The 14,149-nt window shown below is 39.2% G+C and overlaps 1 protein-coding gene across 6 annotated transcripts in view; it reads right to left on the bottom strand.

Moving 5' to 3' along the window:
* The window catches only part of WNK2 (WNK lysine deficient protein kinase 2), a 234,188-nt gene that overhangs the window by 68,016 nt on the left and 152,023 nt on the right, over positions 1 to 14,149 (bottom strand). For all 6 annotated transcript variants that reach the window (XM_069083745.1, XM_069083746.1, XM_069083747.1 and 3 more), the window contains exons 9-11: positions 13,522 to 13,718; positions 11,807 to 11,959; positions 1,479 to 1,673 (exon numbers count right to left, since the gene is read on the bottom strand). In XM_069083745.1, coding sequence (XP_068939846.1) covers positions 1,479 to 1,673; positions 11,807 to 11,959; positions 13,522 to 13,718 — 545 coding nt within the window. The remainder of the gene's footprint in view (positions 1 to 1,478; positions 1,674 to 11,806; positions 11,960 to 13,521; positions 13,719 to 14,149) is intronic.

The following is a 14,149-nucleotide window of genomic DNA, read 5'->3' as shown; positions in this document are numbered from 1 at the left end:
AAAGTTCATTTTCTTTGTGTATGGAATGATATTGTGATCTCAGGGGAAAGGAGCCTACGTGGACCTCAGGAGAGGACCTGTCTCCAACAGGACGTGAAGTGAGCTGGTACATAGGGTAACACCAGTGGTCTCCTGCTCTCTGCTTTGCAACAGAAAGTCTAGTAATGAGCTCTCCTGGTCTCTCCAGCATCTATCACTAACACTAGCACCTGATGCTTAAGCACCTATAGAATGGTAGGAACCAGGGCCAGAAAGGCATCTTATATGCACAGGTAATCTGTGATGGGGGAAAAGGGTCAAAGCAGTATCTGGCTAGCACTTAGCAAAATACACCTTTACTGAATTGAATGAGGGGGAAGGGAACAGAAATGAGGTAGAAAGGAAGGAGATCAGGCTTATGGAAAACTGCTAGATATCTATTTGTACTTATAACTTTGGGGAAAGAAAAAGGGGAAAATAGGTAGCCTGTTATGGTAACATTAAGATAAAAATTACAGAAGCTGATTGATAGCCACAAAATTAATTTAGATTCAAGTATTAGGGAAAATATAAGGCAGTAGACAATTTTTATTAAGTATTGGGGTACATCCAAACAGGCCTTTGGTAATATGGTATGGAGACCTGGACTTGAAACCAAGAAAGACTCAAGATTTAATCACATTTAGGACACTTACTAACTCTCTGATGATGGAACAAGTAACTTAATTTGTGAGTCCCAGTTTCCTAGTCTGTAAAATGGGTATCATGTGACCAACTTTGATAGACTTTGCTCTTCTCAACAATACAATAATCTAAGACCATTCCAAAAGACCTGTGATGGAAAATGCTATTAATGTCCAGAGAAAGAAGTATGGAGTCTGAATGGGGATCAAAGCATACTATTTTCCCTTTGCTATTTTTTTTCTTTCTTGTGGTTTTTCCCTTCTGTTCTGATTCTTCTTTCATAACGTGACTAATATGTTTAATATGATTGTACATGAATAGCCTATATCAGACTGCATGCCATGTTGGGGGATGGGAAGGAATTTGGAACTTAAGACCTTATAAAAGTGAATGTTGAAAATTATCTTTACATGTTACTGGGGAAAAGAAAATACTATTAAATGGGAAGATAAAATAAAAGTAAATAAAAATGGGTATCATGTTAGCACCTATCTCACAGAGTTATGGTCAAGGTCAAATGAGAAAATGCTTTGTCGTCCTGAACGCTCTATGTTGATATTAGCTCTTACTCATATTATTATTATCATCATCATTATTATTATCAGTATGACCACTCGAAAGCTGACATGCATTCTTGTAAATTATGCAAAATCAGTCATGTGAACTGCATTTCAAATTAATTTCACTCAACAAGACTAGTCCTCTCTTTTTTGGGTAACAGATGCACCTCAAAGAGCAACCCATTCACTTATTCCCTGTTCTTCCCCTCCGTCGACCCGCCCCATCCCTGCCAAGGTTAGGAGATCCCAATTTACCTGGGCAGGTGGCACTTGAGGAAGCGGCTGTAGCGGCACCTGAGGCATCTGCAGTGGCTGCAGCTGACTGGCAGCAGCCACCTGTGAAGGTGGAGCTGGGTACTGAGACAAGTGATGAGGTGCTGGCTGGTGTGGGCACACGGGCTGACTGGCAAGAACTTGCTGTATTGGAGCTGGCTGAGCCAGGGGCTGAGGCTGCAATAAACCAACAGATACCATTTATTACTCAACTGTCACACAAATGTACTCTGTTGGCTCTATTTTTTTTTTCTACAGAAGATTTATTTTTTATTATTTAAGACATATACAATATACATTATCCATCTTATATTTTATACATAATTGTTATTCCCATGGAAATATTTCACTCTGTGAAGCAACACCCCTCCCTATGACAGCAATCTCTGGCTCTCCAATGGCCATGAGACTGATGTTCTCTGCTTCCATATTTACACGCCATCTGTGAGGGCAAGGGGGATCTTCTTGAAACTGTCTCCCCGATGACTATGGAATAATTACTACTGGCACAGTAGTCACCTGGGTAATATTTGTTAAATCAATGTTATCATTCAATAGTTCAGCTGGGGGCATGGGCAAGCCAATCATCTTTCCTCTTCCTTCTACATCTTCATGGACACACTCAAGAGTTGGAACTGAGCTTTCTAGCTCCTTTAAAACTGACATGGGATACCAGAGATGAACAGTTCTAAAATTTCTTAAGCCATCTAATGACCTTACTGGGATAGACTATGGTTTATTAGTAGGTACTTAACATATGATTGCTGATGGACTGAAAATTTAGACCACTGCATCCGTAGATGAACTTTTGCTTATGTGAGAAGCAGCTTTTATTTACTGAAAAGTGGGTAAAAAAGTTTATTTTCTACTATTATTAACAGGTTATTATTAATTTATTAATAACTAACATACTATATTATTTAATATTCTTATTCTTATTATTAACAGACTGACCCCACAAAACCCAATGGTTTGGGAGCCAGGAGAACAGGTCATCATCATCTCTCCTGACTCTATCACAAGATTAATATCAGCTTTCATGCGTCTCATCTCTAAAATGAGGAAGCAGGGTCACAGAATCTCTTGGGTGTCTTCTAGGTCTAAAAAAATTCCCCCAAACTATGAACCTATGGATCAGCTCCCTATGTGTGGCCCTCCACCTGATCCTCTGCTTTTCCTAAATTCTTAGCTACTTCTATGGGGTCTGTATCAGTAAATATACTTTCCTAAGTCCCTGGGCATTCTCCTGGGTGGAATGACCAATATTTTACATAATTTTCAGTTCTATTTAACGTGCCTAATATGTACACAGCATGATGTGAGGCACTAAGTATACAAAGATAAATAAGACACAGGACTTGCTCTCAAAGCTTACAATCTAACTGGGTGGGGTTAAGGGGGTCAAATACAAAAATAATTGATATAAGGAAGGAGCTAGAGTGATGTAAACAAAGAACTATGAGAAATCGGAGGAGGAAAAAAATTATTTTTAACTAGAAAGATAACATCTGAGTTGGACTGAAGGGAAATAGCAGAGGAGAATAGAGTCATTCCAGGCATAGAGGAGAGTAAGAACACAGCACGGAGACAGGAAATGGCAATCCAAGAAGACAGCGTATCATAGTTTGATTGAATCTCGGATACAGAGTAAGATAAATAAAGCTGGATAGGTAAATTGGAGTTAGGAATGTGAAGAGCCTGGAATACGAGATTCAGGCATCTATATTTTAGACAGTGGGCAATGAGAAGTCATTGAGGATTTTTGAGCAGAGAAGGGAAGAAATGGGATGTTATATCATTCAGGTAGGAGAGGAAGATGTGGGGGGGCGACAGACTAGGTAGGAAGGTGGACTGGGGGGTTAGTATAAGAATCTAGAAGATGAGCAAGGACTGAAAAGATGTCATTGTGGTGAGAGCTGAGAGGAAGGGCTGGATGCAAGAGGTATTATTGAAAAAGAAGCTAAAAGAGTACAGAGTCAAGATGGTGGATTAGGGGCAGCAATCCAGCTGAGCTCTCCCAATATTCCCTTCAAAACAATTTTAAAATAAGGCCTCAAATTTTGGAGCAGCAGTCAACAAAGTCAAGGTGATATTTTTCTGGCCTAAAAAAAGTTAAGAGGTCAGCAGGAGAAGTCTGTAATACTGGAGTGGAGGGCTTGGGGAGGTCTGTCTGGAGCCCATACATGCTGCAATAGTGGTTGGGGCAATGGCACTCACAGGAGCTCTCAGCCCAGACAGCTAGTCAGAAGGAGATCACAGGGGACACTTTGCTGGCACTTGGTACAGCCGGTGCTGACTGGCAACTCTTTTGCCCATACACAGTTAGTTCTGGGTCACAGTTCCAGGGAAGAGAAGAGTGCTGGTGTTCCATCAAAACATAGCAGGGGCCCTGCTCACAGTACCAAAACAGAGAGGAGAGCCAGCACCTGTAGCTGCAGGGGACTGCAGCCCTTCATGGCTAAAGACAAGAGTGCAGACCAGAACACTGACCATACCTCTCCCAAGATCCTACCACCTTGGAAGCACCAAAAACTTGCAGACTCTCAGAACTAGCTCTGAAAACTGAAGCACTAAAAAAGCCTGAAGCTTGGGAGAGTGCCAGTTCTTCCCTATGTAAGCAGAATCCAACCTTAATATGAAGTTCCAAGTCAAGAAATAGGCAGGAAAAATGAGCAAACAATAAAAAGAACTTGACCATAATAAGTTTCTGTGGTGGCAGGGAAGACCAAGGCATAAACTAAGAAGATGACAACAATGTAAAACAACTACCAAAAAAAAGTTCCCTAAAAATCGCAATATGTCAAATTGGAAAGGAAACACAAAAATTCACTGAAGAAAAGAACTTCCTAAAAAGTAGAATTGGCCAAATGGAAAAAGAAGTAAAAATCTCACTGAAAAAAATCATTCCTTAAAAATTAGAATTGGGCAAGTAGAAACCAATGCCTCCATGAGATATCAATAAAAAGGAAAACAAAATCAAAAGAATGAAAAAAAAAGAAGAAAAATTTAATATCTCATCAGAAAAACAACTGACCTGCAAAATATACCCCAGGAGAGATAATTTAAGACTTACTGGACTACCTGAAAGCCATGACCAAAGAAAGAAGCTAGACATCATGTTTCAAGAAATTATCAAGGAAAACTGTCCCAATAACAGATCCAGAGCATAAAAGAGAACTGAAAAGAATCTACCAATCACCTCCTAAAAAAGTCTCAGAAGGAAAGCTCCCAGAAATGTTATAGCTAAATTCCAGAGCCCCCAGATCAAAGGAAAATACTTCAAGCACAATTCAAATACAGTGGAGCCACAGACAGCCTCACATAAGATTTAGAAGCTTCTACATTAAAGGAATGGAGGTCTTGAAATGTGATATTCTAGAAAGCAAAGGAGCTAGGATTACAGCCAAATATAACCTAACCAGCAAAAGAGAATAATATTTCAGGGGGGAGGGGGATGGATATTTAATAGAGAACTTCAAAACATTTCTGATGAAAAGACAGGGCTGAATAGAAATTTTGACAAATAGAAGACTCAAGAAAAACATAAAAAGGTAAACATGCAAGAATAATAACAAGGAACTCAATAAATTTAAACTGCTTATACTCTATTATGGGAAGATGATACTTGTAACTCTTAAGAACTTTATCATTATTAGAGCAAGAATTTCGGAATTTACATAGCTAGAGGATACGAGAATATGAGTTGATTATGTTGGAATTATTTCTAAAAAAAAATGATGGGGTGAGAAAGAGGGATGCACTGGGAGAAGGAGGAAGGGAGAGGTAGAATGGGGAAATTTTTTCTCACATAAAAGAGGCAAATAAGGAAGAGCTTTTACAATGAAGGGGAAAATAGGAGTGAGAGTGACAAGCAATGCTTCAACCTCATTCTCATTGGAACTGGTTCAATACCCCCCCCCACCCACACACACACAGAATTGGGTACAGAAGTGTAATTTACCCAATAGAGAAATAGGAAGAGAATGGGAGAGATGATAAAGGGGAGGAAAGATTAAGGGAGGCAGTGGTTAAAAGCAAAACAGACTTTTGAGAAGGAGTGGGAGTGAGAGAGGAGAATAAAGAGGGAAAGGGGAAGGCAAATACATAGTAATCATAACTTAATGGGATGGGCTCACCAATAAAATGGAAGCAGATAGCAGAATGAACAAGGCTCCAAAAATATGTTGTTTAAAAGAAACACACATGAGACAGAAAGACACACACATAGAGTTAAAATAAAGGGCTGGAACAGAATCTAATATGCTTCAGTTGAAGTTAAAAAAAAAAAAAAGGCATGGGGCAGCTCAGTGGCGCAGTGAATAGAGCACCAGCCCTGGAGTCAGGAGGACCTGAGTTCAAATCTGGCCTCAGAGACTTGACACACTTACTAGCTGTGTAACCTTGGGCAAGTCACTTAACCCCAAATGCCCCCCCAAAAAAGCAAAAAATAAAAAAAGGCAGGGGTAGTAATCATGATCTCAGTCAAAGAAAAAGTAAAAATAGATTTAATTAAAAGGAATAACCAGGGAAAACTACATTTTGCAAAAAGTTACCATAGATAATGAAGTAATATCATTATCTAATTTCTATGATAAAGACCTCTGAGTATGAGTATATTCTAAGTATGGAACTGGGTCAAATTTATAAAAATAAGAGCCATTCCCCAATTGATAAATGGTCAAAGGATATGAAAAGGTAGTTTTCTGAAGAAGAAATCAAAGCTATCTATAATCATATGAAAAAATGCTCTAAATCACTATCAATTAGAGAAATGCAAATTAAAACAGCTCTGAGGTACAACCTCACACCTATCAGAAATGATAAATACTGGAGGGATGAGGGAAAAATAGATACACTAATTGTTGGTGGAGTTGTGAAATGATTCAGTCATTCTGGAGAACAATTTGGAACTATGCCCAAAGGCTTATAAAACTGTGCATGCTCTTTGACTCAACAATACCACTACTAGGTCTATATCCCAAAGAGATCAAAGAAAAAGGAAATGGAACATTTTGTACAAAAATATAGCAGCTGAGGAAACTGAGGGGATTATAACAGTAAGTTGTATTGAGAATTGAGTTCATATTATCTTTCACATGCTACATAGCTCTTTTTGTGGTGACAAAGAATTGGAAATCATGGACATGTATGCTCATCAGTTGGGGAATGGCTGAACAAGCTGTGATGGAATACTATTGTGCCATGGGATATTACAACTGGAATGGGAGTGGGAGGGTGGTTTCAGAAAATAACATGATGAGATCCATATGAACTGATGCAAAGTGAAATGAGAAGAACCGGAAGATCACTGCATACAGTAAGCAATGTTGTTCAACTGTGAAAGACTTGGCTACTCTGATTAATACAATGATCCAAGTCAATTCCAAAGGATTCAAAATGAAAAAATACATCACCTCCAAAGAAAGATCTGATAAACTTTGAGTACTAACTGAAATATAATTTTCTGTGTTACTTTCTTTGTGTTTTTTTTGGAAATATGGCTAATATGGAAATGTTTTGCATGATTTTACATGCATAACTGATATATTGCTTGCCTTCTCAGTGGGTGAGGAAGAGAGTTGGACTGGAGGAGAGAATTTGGAACTCAAAATTTATAAAGAAAAGAAGGTTGAAAATAAATGATTTTTAAGAGACTGAAATAGAAACTAAAAGATTTTGCAGCTAATGGGATATAAAAGTGGTGAAAGGTATAAATTAATTGGGTTTTATGCCAGAAATACTGGGTCAGTGGTGCCACAAATCACTAGTAGCTGGGGTAGACAGGTTAAGTTTGGATGGAAGAGATGAGCTTAGTTTTGGAAGTGTTTAGTTTGAATTGCTGGTAGGACACCCAGATGGGACACATCTAACAGGTAGTTGGAGGTACAGGCCCATAACTCTGAGAAGAGGCTGGAGGGTGGAGGTGCAGCTTTAGAAGTCACTTGCATAAAGGTGATTATTGAAGCCATAGGAGTTCTCCCTGGAAGAGAATACAGGGATAGAAAACAAGGGCTTAGCATAGGATGTTGGAAAATATCCATGTTTAAGGAACAGAAAGATTAAAGCAGGAGCAGAAATGGGAGGAGTTAGAGAGGTAAGAGGATGGTGTCATGGAAGCTAAGGGGAGAAAAAGTATTACACAAGGCAATGTACTCAACAATGTCTAACACCATATAGAGACTGAGTCAAATAAAGACAGAAAAATATTATCACTGGATTTGGTGATATGGAGGGAGCTTGTGGAATAGAATCATGGATATAGAGTAATTATTTCAAAAGAGGAATGAGTAGGTGGTGAAGAAATAAATGACAGGGAAGGTAGATTATTCTTTCTAGGAAGTTTGGCAGTAAAGAGGAGAGAGACAGAAATGGTATAATAGCTTAAAGAAGGAGGCAAGATAAATGTAAAGTATTTCCTTTTCTTTTTAGGATATGGAAGACTTGAGCATATTTGTAGTCTGAGAGTAAGGACCCAATAAAGAAGGGAAAATGGAAAGTGCAAGTGAAGAGGGAAAAGTCTGATGGAGTGAAGTCGAGGAGGAGGCTGGTACAGATGGGATAGAAGGCACAGAGGGAGTTAACTTTAGCAAGGAGATAGTGTCAGCAGAGAATGGTTGAGGACATAGAGGTAACTGAAGGAGCAGCGGTTATGGAATACATGTTGGGTGGGTCAATCTTCTCAGTGAGGTAAAAGATAAGTCATCTGCTGAAGACTGTGGCAATCAGAATGCTCTCAGATGATGACCATTTAGGGCAGAGGACTGAGTTGAAATTCAATATCATAGATTTTAGTAGGCTTATTAAATGTAACCTTCATGAGTTACCTTTCTTTGTACCCCCCCAAGTTACATGGGACCTGACAGAGTAAACAATTACTAAATATTTGCTGACTTGAGTAAATGCTTGATGCAGTTGGCATGCCTTGACGACCCACTCCAGAAGCTTTCAGTAGCTCCAACATAGGAATACAGGAAGAAAATGATAGTTAAGATTAGCAGGGCAAGAACAGTGAAAGGGACTCAAAAAATGATAAAAGAATGAAGTTGACCCACAAAATGGTCAAAGTTGGGTAGGGAGGAAAGTCAGAACAGAAAAGTGATAATAAACTGAGAAAAGAAGGAAGTGTTTGGGAATGAGTCATAATAAAAGTGACAAATAGTTGTGGAAAAGGTTGAACAGGTGAAAGAAGATGAGATTACTAGTCAGAAAAAGGAATCACGGAGTCTGACTGACAGTAATATCTAAGATATTATTATTCTGGTGGTGAGTTGAAGTAGGATAGATGTATGAATCATAGGCAATGAGAAATTCAAGAAACTAGGAAAGGTAATGTGATTGGGGGAAAGGGTGCTGAATTTGGAGTAAGGATCTAGATTTAAATCTCAGCTCAAGTGCTTAATAGCTGTGTGAACTTGGGCAAATTAATTCACCTCCCTAAGCTTCTGTTTCTTCACCTGGAAAATGAAGGGGTTGAACTGGATGAATGCTAACATTGCTTCCGACTCTAAAGTAATGATTTGTGATCCCCCAAATAATGGCAAGGGGTGAGAAGGTTCAATTTCCTCCTTAGCTGTCATAAAGGAAAGCTGCAGACCTGGGCTCTCTGTAGGTAGTCTGTTCCTGAGTCAGGCATTCCCTTGCATAAGCCAAGCTCAGAAGAATATCACAGGAGCACAGTACGGGTCAGCACATGAGGACACGACTTGGCAAGTCATTTTTCAGATCTGAATTCCAGCTCTGTGAGTGTCCCAGGGAGGTAGGTTTTTGTTTTTTGCTTTTTTTTTTTTAAAGGTTTGTGAAAGAAGTGTGAAGAGAAGAGTAGAACAGATAAAGAGTCTTCACTCTGGTCTAAGAAAATAAACTTCATTACAGGGTAAGTGATCCTCAGTGAAGCAAACAGTTAAACAACAGCTGGGTCTATGCATGAGAAACAGTAGGGAAATAAAAGGACTGAGGGCTAGCAAGGAGCAGATTCCAGAACAGGACAAACCATATTTTCTCACAACAGTGCTTTTGTGATGCTTCAGCAGAAGGCCTGGGAGGCCATTTCAGATGTCTGCAGTTGGAAAGTATCCCAGTTTAACTTCCCAACAGAACCACAGAGACCTGTGCACAAAGCCCAAGGTCCTTGCTCACAAACAAGGCAGTGCAAAGATTTTTTTTTCAAACTGCTTCCAAATTCTCCACATGGCTAAAGTATGTAGGCATTAAACATGTTTGTAAAGAGTTGTGCAAACTTTAAAGGGCTAAATAAATGTTAGCTTTTATCACTATTTCTGCTGCAGAAGTGATTTTCCTTAAAATGCAGATCTGATCATATCATTCCCCTAACTCCAGGGGTTCCCTATTGTTTCTAGAATCAAATACTCCTCTTTTAGTTTTTAAAGTCCTTGGAATCCTGGATTCAACCTAGCTTTCCAATCTCACTGTATAGTACTCCACATCCAGCACTTCATGAAATTGTGCTATTTCCACTTTAGATTTATGTTACACAGTCCTCACTGTGGCAAGATAATCCTTTTATACCTCCTAATTAACTTACTATCCCATTAACCACAGCAGCTCTTCCAAACCTTTTCATTCCTTTTGAAAAACTCTCATGATTCTTCTACCCTCCCTCTACTTTCGACTGAGAGGCTTAACTCCTATTTTATTAGGTATCTGGATAGAACAGCCCATAGAGCGCTGGGCCTGGAATCAAGAAGACCTGTGTTCAAATTTGACCCCAGACACTTAATACCTGTGTAACCCTTGGTAAGTCTCTCAGCTTTTCTATATCTGAGTTTCCTCAACTGTAGAATGGGGGTAATAATAGTAGTTACCTCCCAGGGTTGTTGTGAGAATCAATTAAGACAATATTTGTAAAGTGATTATTATGGTGCCAGGCACAAAGTAACTGCTTGATAAATTGCTTTGCTTGTTTCCCTGCAAACCTGGAATAAATTGAAGCCATCTGCCAAGAGCTCCTTCTCCTCTCCTAATCTCACACTGTCCAGATGCCTGCTGTCACTGTCTATTCCTTTACTTGTCTCGCATGAAGAGGTGGTGCTTCTTACCATAACCAACTCCTATACATGCATAAATGATCCCATTCCATCCCATCTCCTCCAGCAGACTGCACACTCAATAATCATCAAGATCTCACTCATCTGTCTGCTGGGTGCTTCTCTACTGCCTGCAAACATGCCTGAAGTTCCTCCCTACCCTCAGAAAATGCCCACTTAATTTGTCCTTCCTCCCTTCTGTGACTAAATTCTTTGAGAAGGTGTTCTAGAAAATATGCCTTCACTTCCTCTCTTCTCATTCTCTTTAAGTCTCTGAAGCCTGAATTCTCACCTTGTCATTCAACTGAAACTACTCTCTCCAAAGTTCAAGATCTAACTGCCATATCTAATTCTTTTTTCCTTTTTGCACTGACTGGCCTCCATCAATCATTCTTTTTTTTTTCCCCTGAAACTGTCTTCTCTCTAGGTTTTTGTGATATTGCTATCTCCTGTTCCTCCACTCCTTCCAAGTCTCCTTTGCTAGATTCAGATCATACCTGCTGATGACAGGCATCCCCCAGAGCTCTACCTAAGGCCCTCTTCTTTTCTTCCTCTATACTATTTCACTTGGTGACCTAATGAGTTCCCATGGATTCAATTATTTCTATGCTGATGATTCTCAGCATACCATTTATTCACCCACTAATCTCTCTTCCTAACCTACAGATTCATATCTCTAACTGGATGTCCCAGAGACATCTTAAACCCGACCTGTTCAAACATGAACTCATGATCTTTTTTCCTCCTAAAACCCTCTCCTGTTCTCAAAATCCCTATCACTGTCAAGAGTAAGTACCTCCATCCTCTTCCTCATCCATCCTTGCAACTCGAAAGTCACGCATTCTCAGCTCCTCATTCTCTACCTCCCCTCCCCAATATTCAATCTGTTGTCTGATGAAGCTACCTTCTTAACATCCCTCAAATATTTCATACCAAGCTTGGTAGAACAAAATATACAATGACTTAAAAAGAACTTTAAACGAAAGCTCAACTCCAGAAAATGGAAATATCAATCCCGCTCCTGGAAAACATACCTTCCTCTTTCTTCTCAGCAGAAAGACAGGCTACTTATGGGGGCAGAACATTAGATATAAAATGTAATAATGATTATCAATTGTTATAGCTTAACTTTTTCTTTACTCTATTTGGGAGAGGGAGGTGCCACATTAAGAAGTTTCTAAGGCAGAAACAAAAGGCATTGATATAAACTCTCAACTTCTCTGGATTAGACTGAATTAGAGAGATAAAGGAATTTTATAGATTTACCTGCTGGGTGGGTAAAATAGATGGCGCTGGCCCCATATGCCCTGAAGCAACTGTTGTTGGCTGTACTGAGAAAGTCATTGCTGGTTCTGGGTAATGTTGCTGTGGTCTCGGAGGGAGTACAGTGGATGAAACAGGGCCCACAGTCAGTCCAGGCTGAGGAGAACAGAAAGCACATCCCTCAAATTTTACTTTAGGATACTCTGAAGTCACGGTAGACCTTAACATGAAAAAGGCTAAATACTCCAACAAGAAGAAAATGACAATTCTCTAGGAAATTTGGGGGTTATCAAAGTCTCCCTCCAAGAAAAAGAAAAGAAAAACATACAAAGTTCTTTCTCAAGGAAGACTATTTTGTTTCCTAGTATCCTTAGTACCAAGTACAATGATTTGCACATAGGAGACACATTAAAAGTTTGTTAAACTGAATAATAGATATGTCAACAATATCACCTTGTACCCATCCATGTTGATAAAATGCCAGGTCTGCATCCCTACTCCAAACTTTTAAGCAAAGCTAAGACCATGGATAAGCAGCCACATAGGACATAATAGGCAGAGTGAAATTTCTTAATGTGGTATTACTTTCATGAATGTATGCATCTTACTGCCAGAAAATTCCACTATTCACAGTAAGGCTATTTATTTTTAAATAGGCTCTCTCACACACACACACACACACACACACACACACACACACAGAATTAGAAAGACCTTGACCAGTAAGAATGTGGTGACCTTTCCTTGACAATCATACAATTTATTATATATTATTATTATACAAATTATACAATTTCACCTGTTTTAGGGAAAATGTCTTTCTGGACTTGGCAGATGCTGCAGAATAATATCTTCTTCTCATTCGTATCTAGGACTTATTTCCTATCTTCCCTTCACAGGGAAGGTTACTCCAGAGAATTTCCAGTTACTTTAGCTACATGTCCCTAACAGCATAGCCACCGAGTTAACAAAAGAAAAAGCATGACAAAAGAAATCAAGAAAGAAGTGACCATGTGTCCACCAATGGAACTTGAGTCCTTCTCAAAGACCTAGTGAGTTAATGGTGGTTGAGTAGAATTATTAGTCATGTTGAGACCATCTGCTGCATCCTGGGGGAGTTTCCAAAAATGCCACAAAACACTGTGTGTGTGTGTGTGAATTTGAACCCAGTTTTAATGAAAATAGGGAAATGCAAACTATATAATTTCCTATTTAAAAGAAAGCTAGTTGGCCTATGCTTTTATTGCAAGATTAAAAATATGTAAAAACAAATTTTAAAAATCAATATCTAAACTATTTAGTGTGAATGATGAATGAGGAAGAACAAGAAGTTGGTGCAGGGAGGAAAATAATGAAATACAGCTAACTCTCTGTGACATATGTGTGAATAATTCACTTTGAGGATTATCCTATGACAAATTTTTAATCCCAGGTTGATATCCCCCCTGCTACTTGGTGAGTTTCTGGCCAGATCTGGTGAAGTCAGATAGCACATGCTGTGAGACTTCAACCTAATTAGTCAAAGTCAGACTAAGTTGCCTAAGGTGTTCCAAAGCCAAGCTGAAATGATTTTTTAGTTTATTCAACATTATTTATTCCCTACTCCTCCACCATTAGAGAAAACAATTGAGAGTTGGCTGTAGTGATAACAGAAAGCTCATCACATGAACAGATCATTTTATAAACATGAGCAATGAGGATTCAGACTAAGAACTTACTGCTGTCGGCTGCTGGTAGGGCCCCAGAGATGGGTGGCTCTGTGTCCCGACCTGACCATCACTGACAGGTGGGCTGTAGACTCGCTGAATGGCGGGAGGGATGGCGTCGGGCAGGGAAGAGTAAATTACGCTCTGCTGGCTACTCTGAGAGTCTGAGTACACGGTGGAGCCTTGGCCACTGTCAAATGTGCTGTCCGCTGGAGGTGGCAAACAAAATTTCAAGGTTTAGAGTAAACATTTTTGAAAAACACTATGGTCCCATTAATGCCCAGAATAAAGAATGTTTGACCTGTTCAGAAAAATGGAAACATTAGCACAACATAAAAACCTACTTCTCCATTAGAACCTTCTTCTAAGGGATTTGTTAAAACTTTGCAAATAACATCAGCTCCAAAAGAGGTTGATTCATTCTATATGCAAGGAAGTAATTAAAGCTATCAGCTTAACTACTACAACATTCATTGGACTAAGGAAGCATCATATTGTAAGAAGGGTCCTGCCTCCCAATTCCCATAAACATTCATATTTGTATATATTATGTACACACATGGAATAGAAACTCCTTGAGGGAAAGGACTGTTCTTAAATTTGTATTTCCACAGTGTAGCAAGGAATAAGCACTCAAATT

The sequence above is a fragment of the Petaurus breviceps genome, unplaced genomic scaffold, assembly GCF_028583685.1.
Source record: "Petaurus breviceps papuanus isolate PSGF00001 unplaced genomic scaffold, PetGlider_PUasm1.0 174, whole genome shotgun sequence".
Taxonomy (NCBI): Eukaryota; Metazoa; Chordata; class Mammalia; order Diprotodontia; family Petauridae; genus Petaurus; species Petaurus breviceps.
The sequence above is the reverse complement of the archived record's forward strand: the minus strand, read 5'-3'. Positions and strand labels throughout refer to the sequence as shown.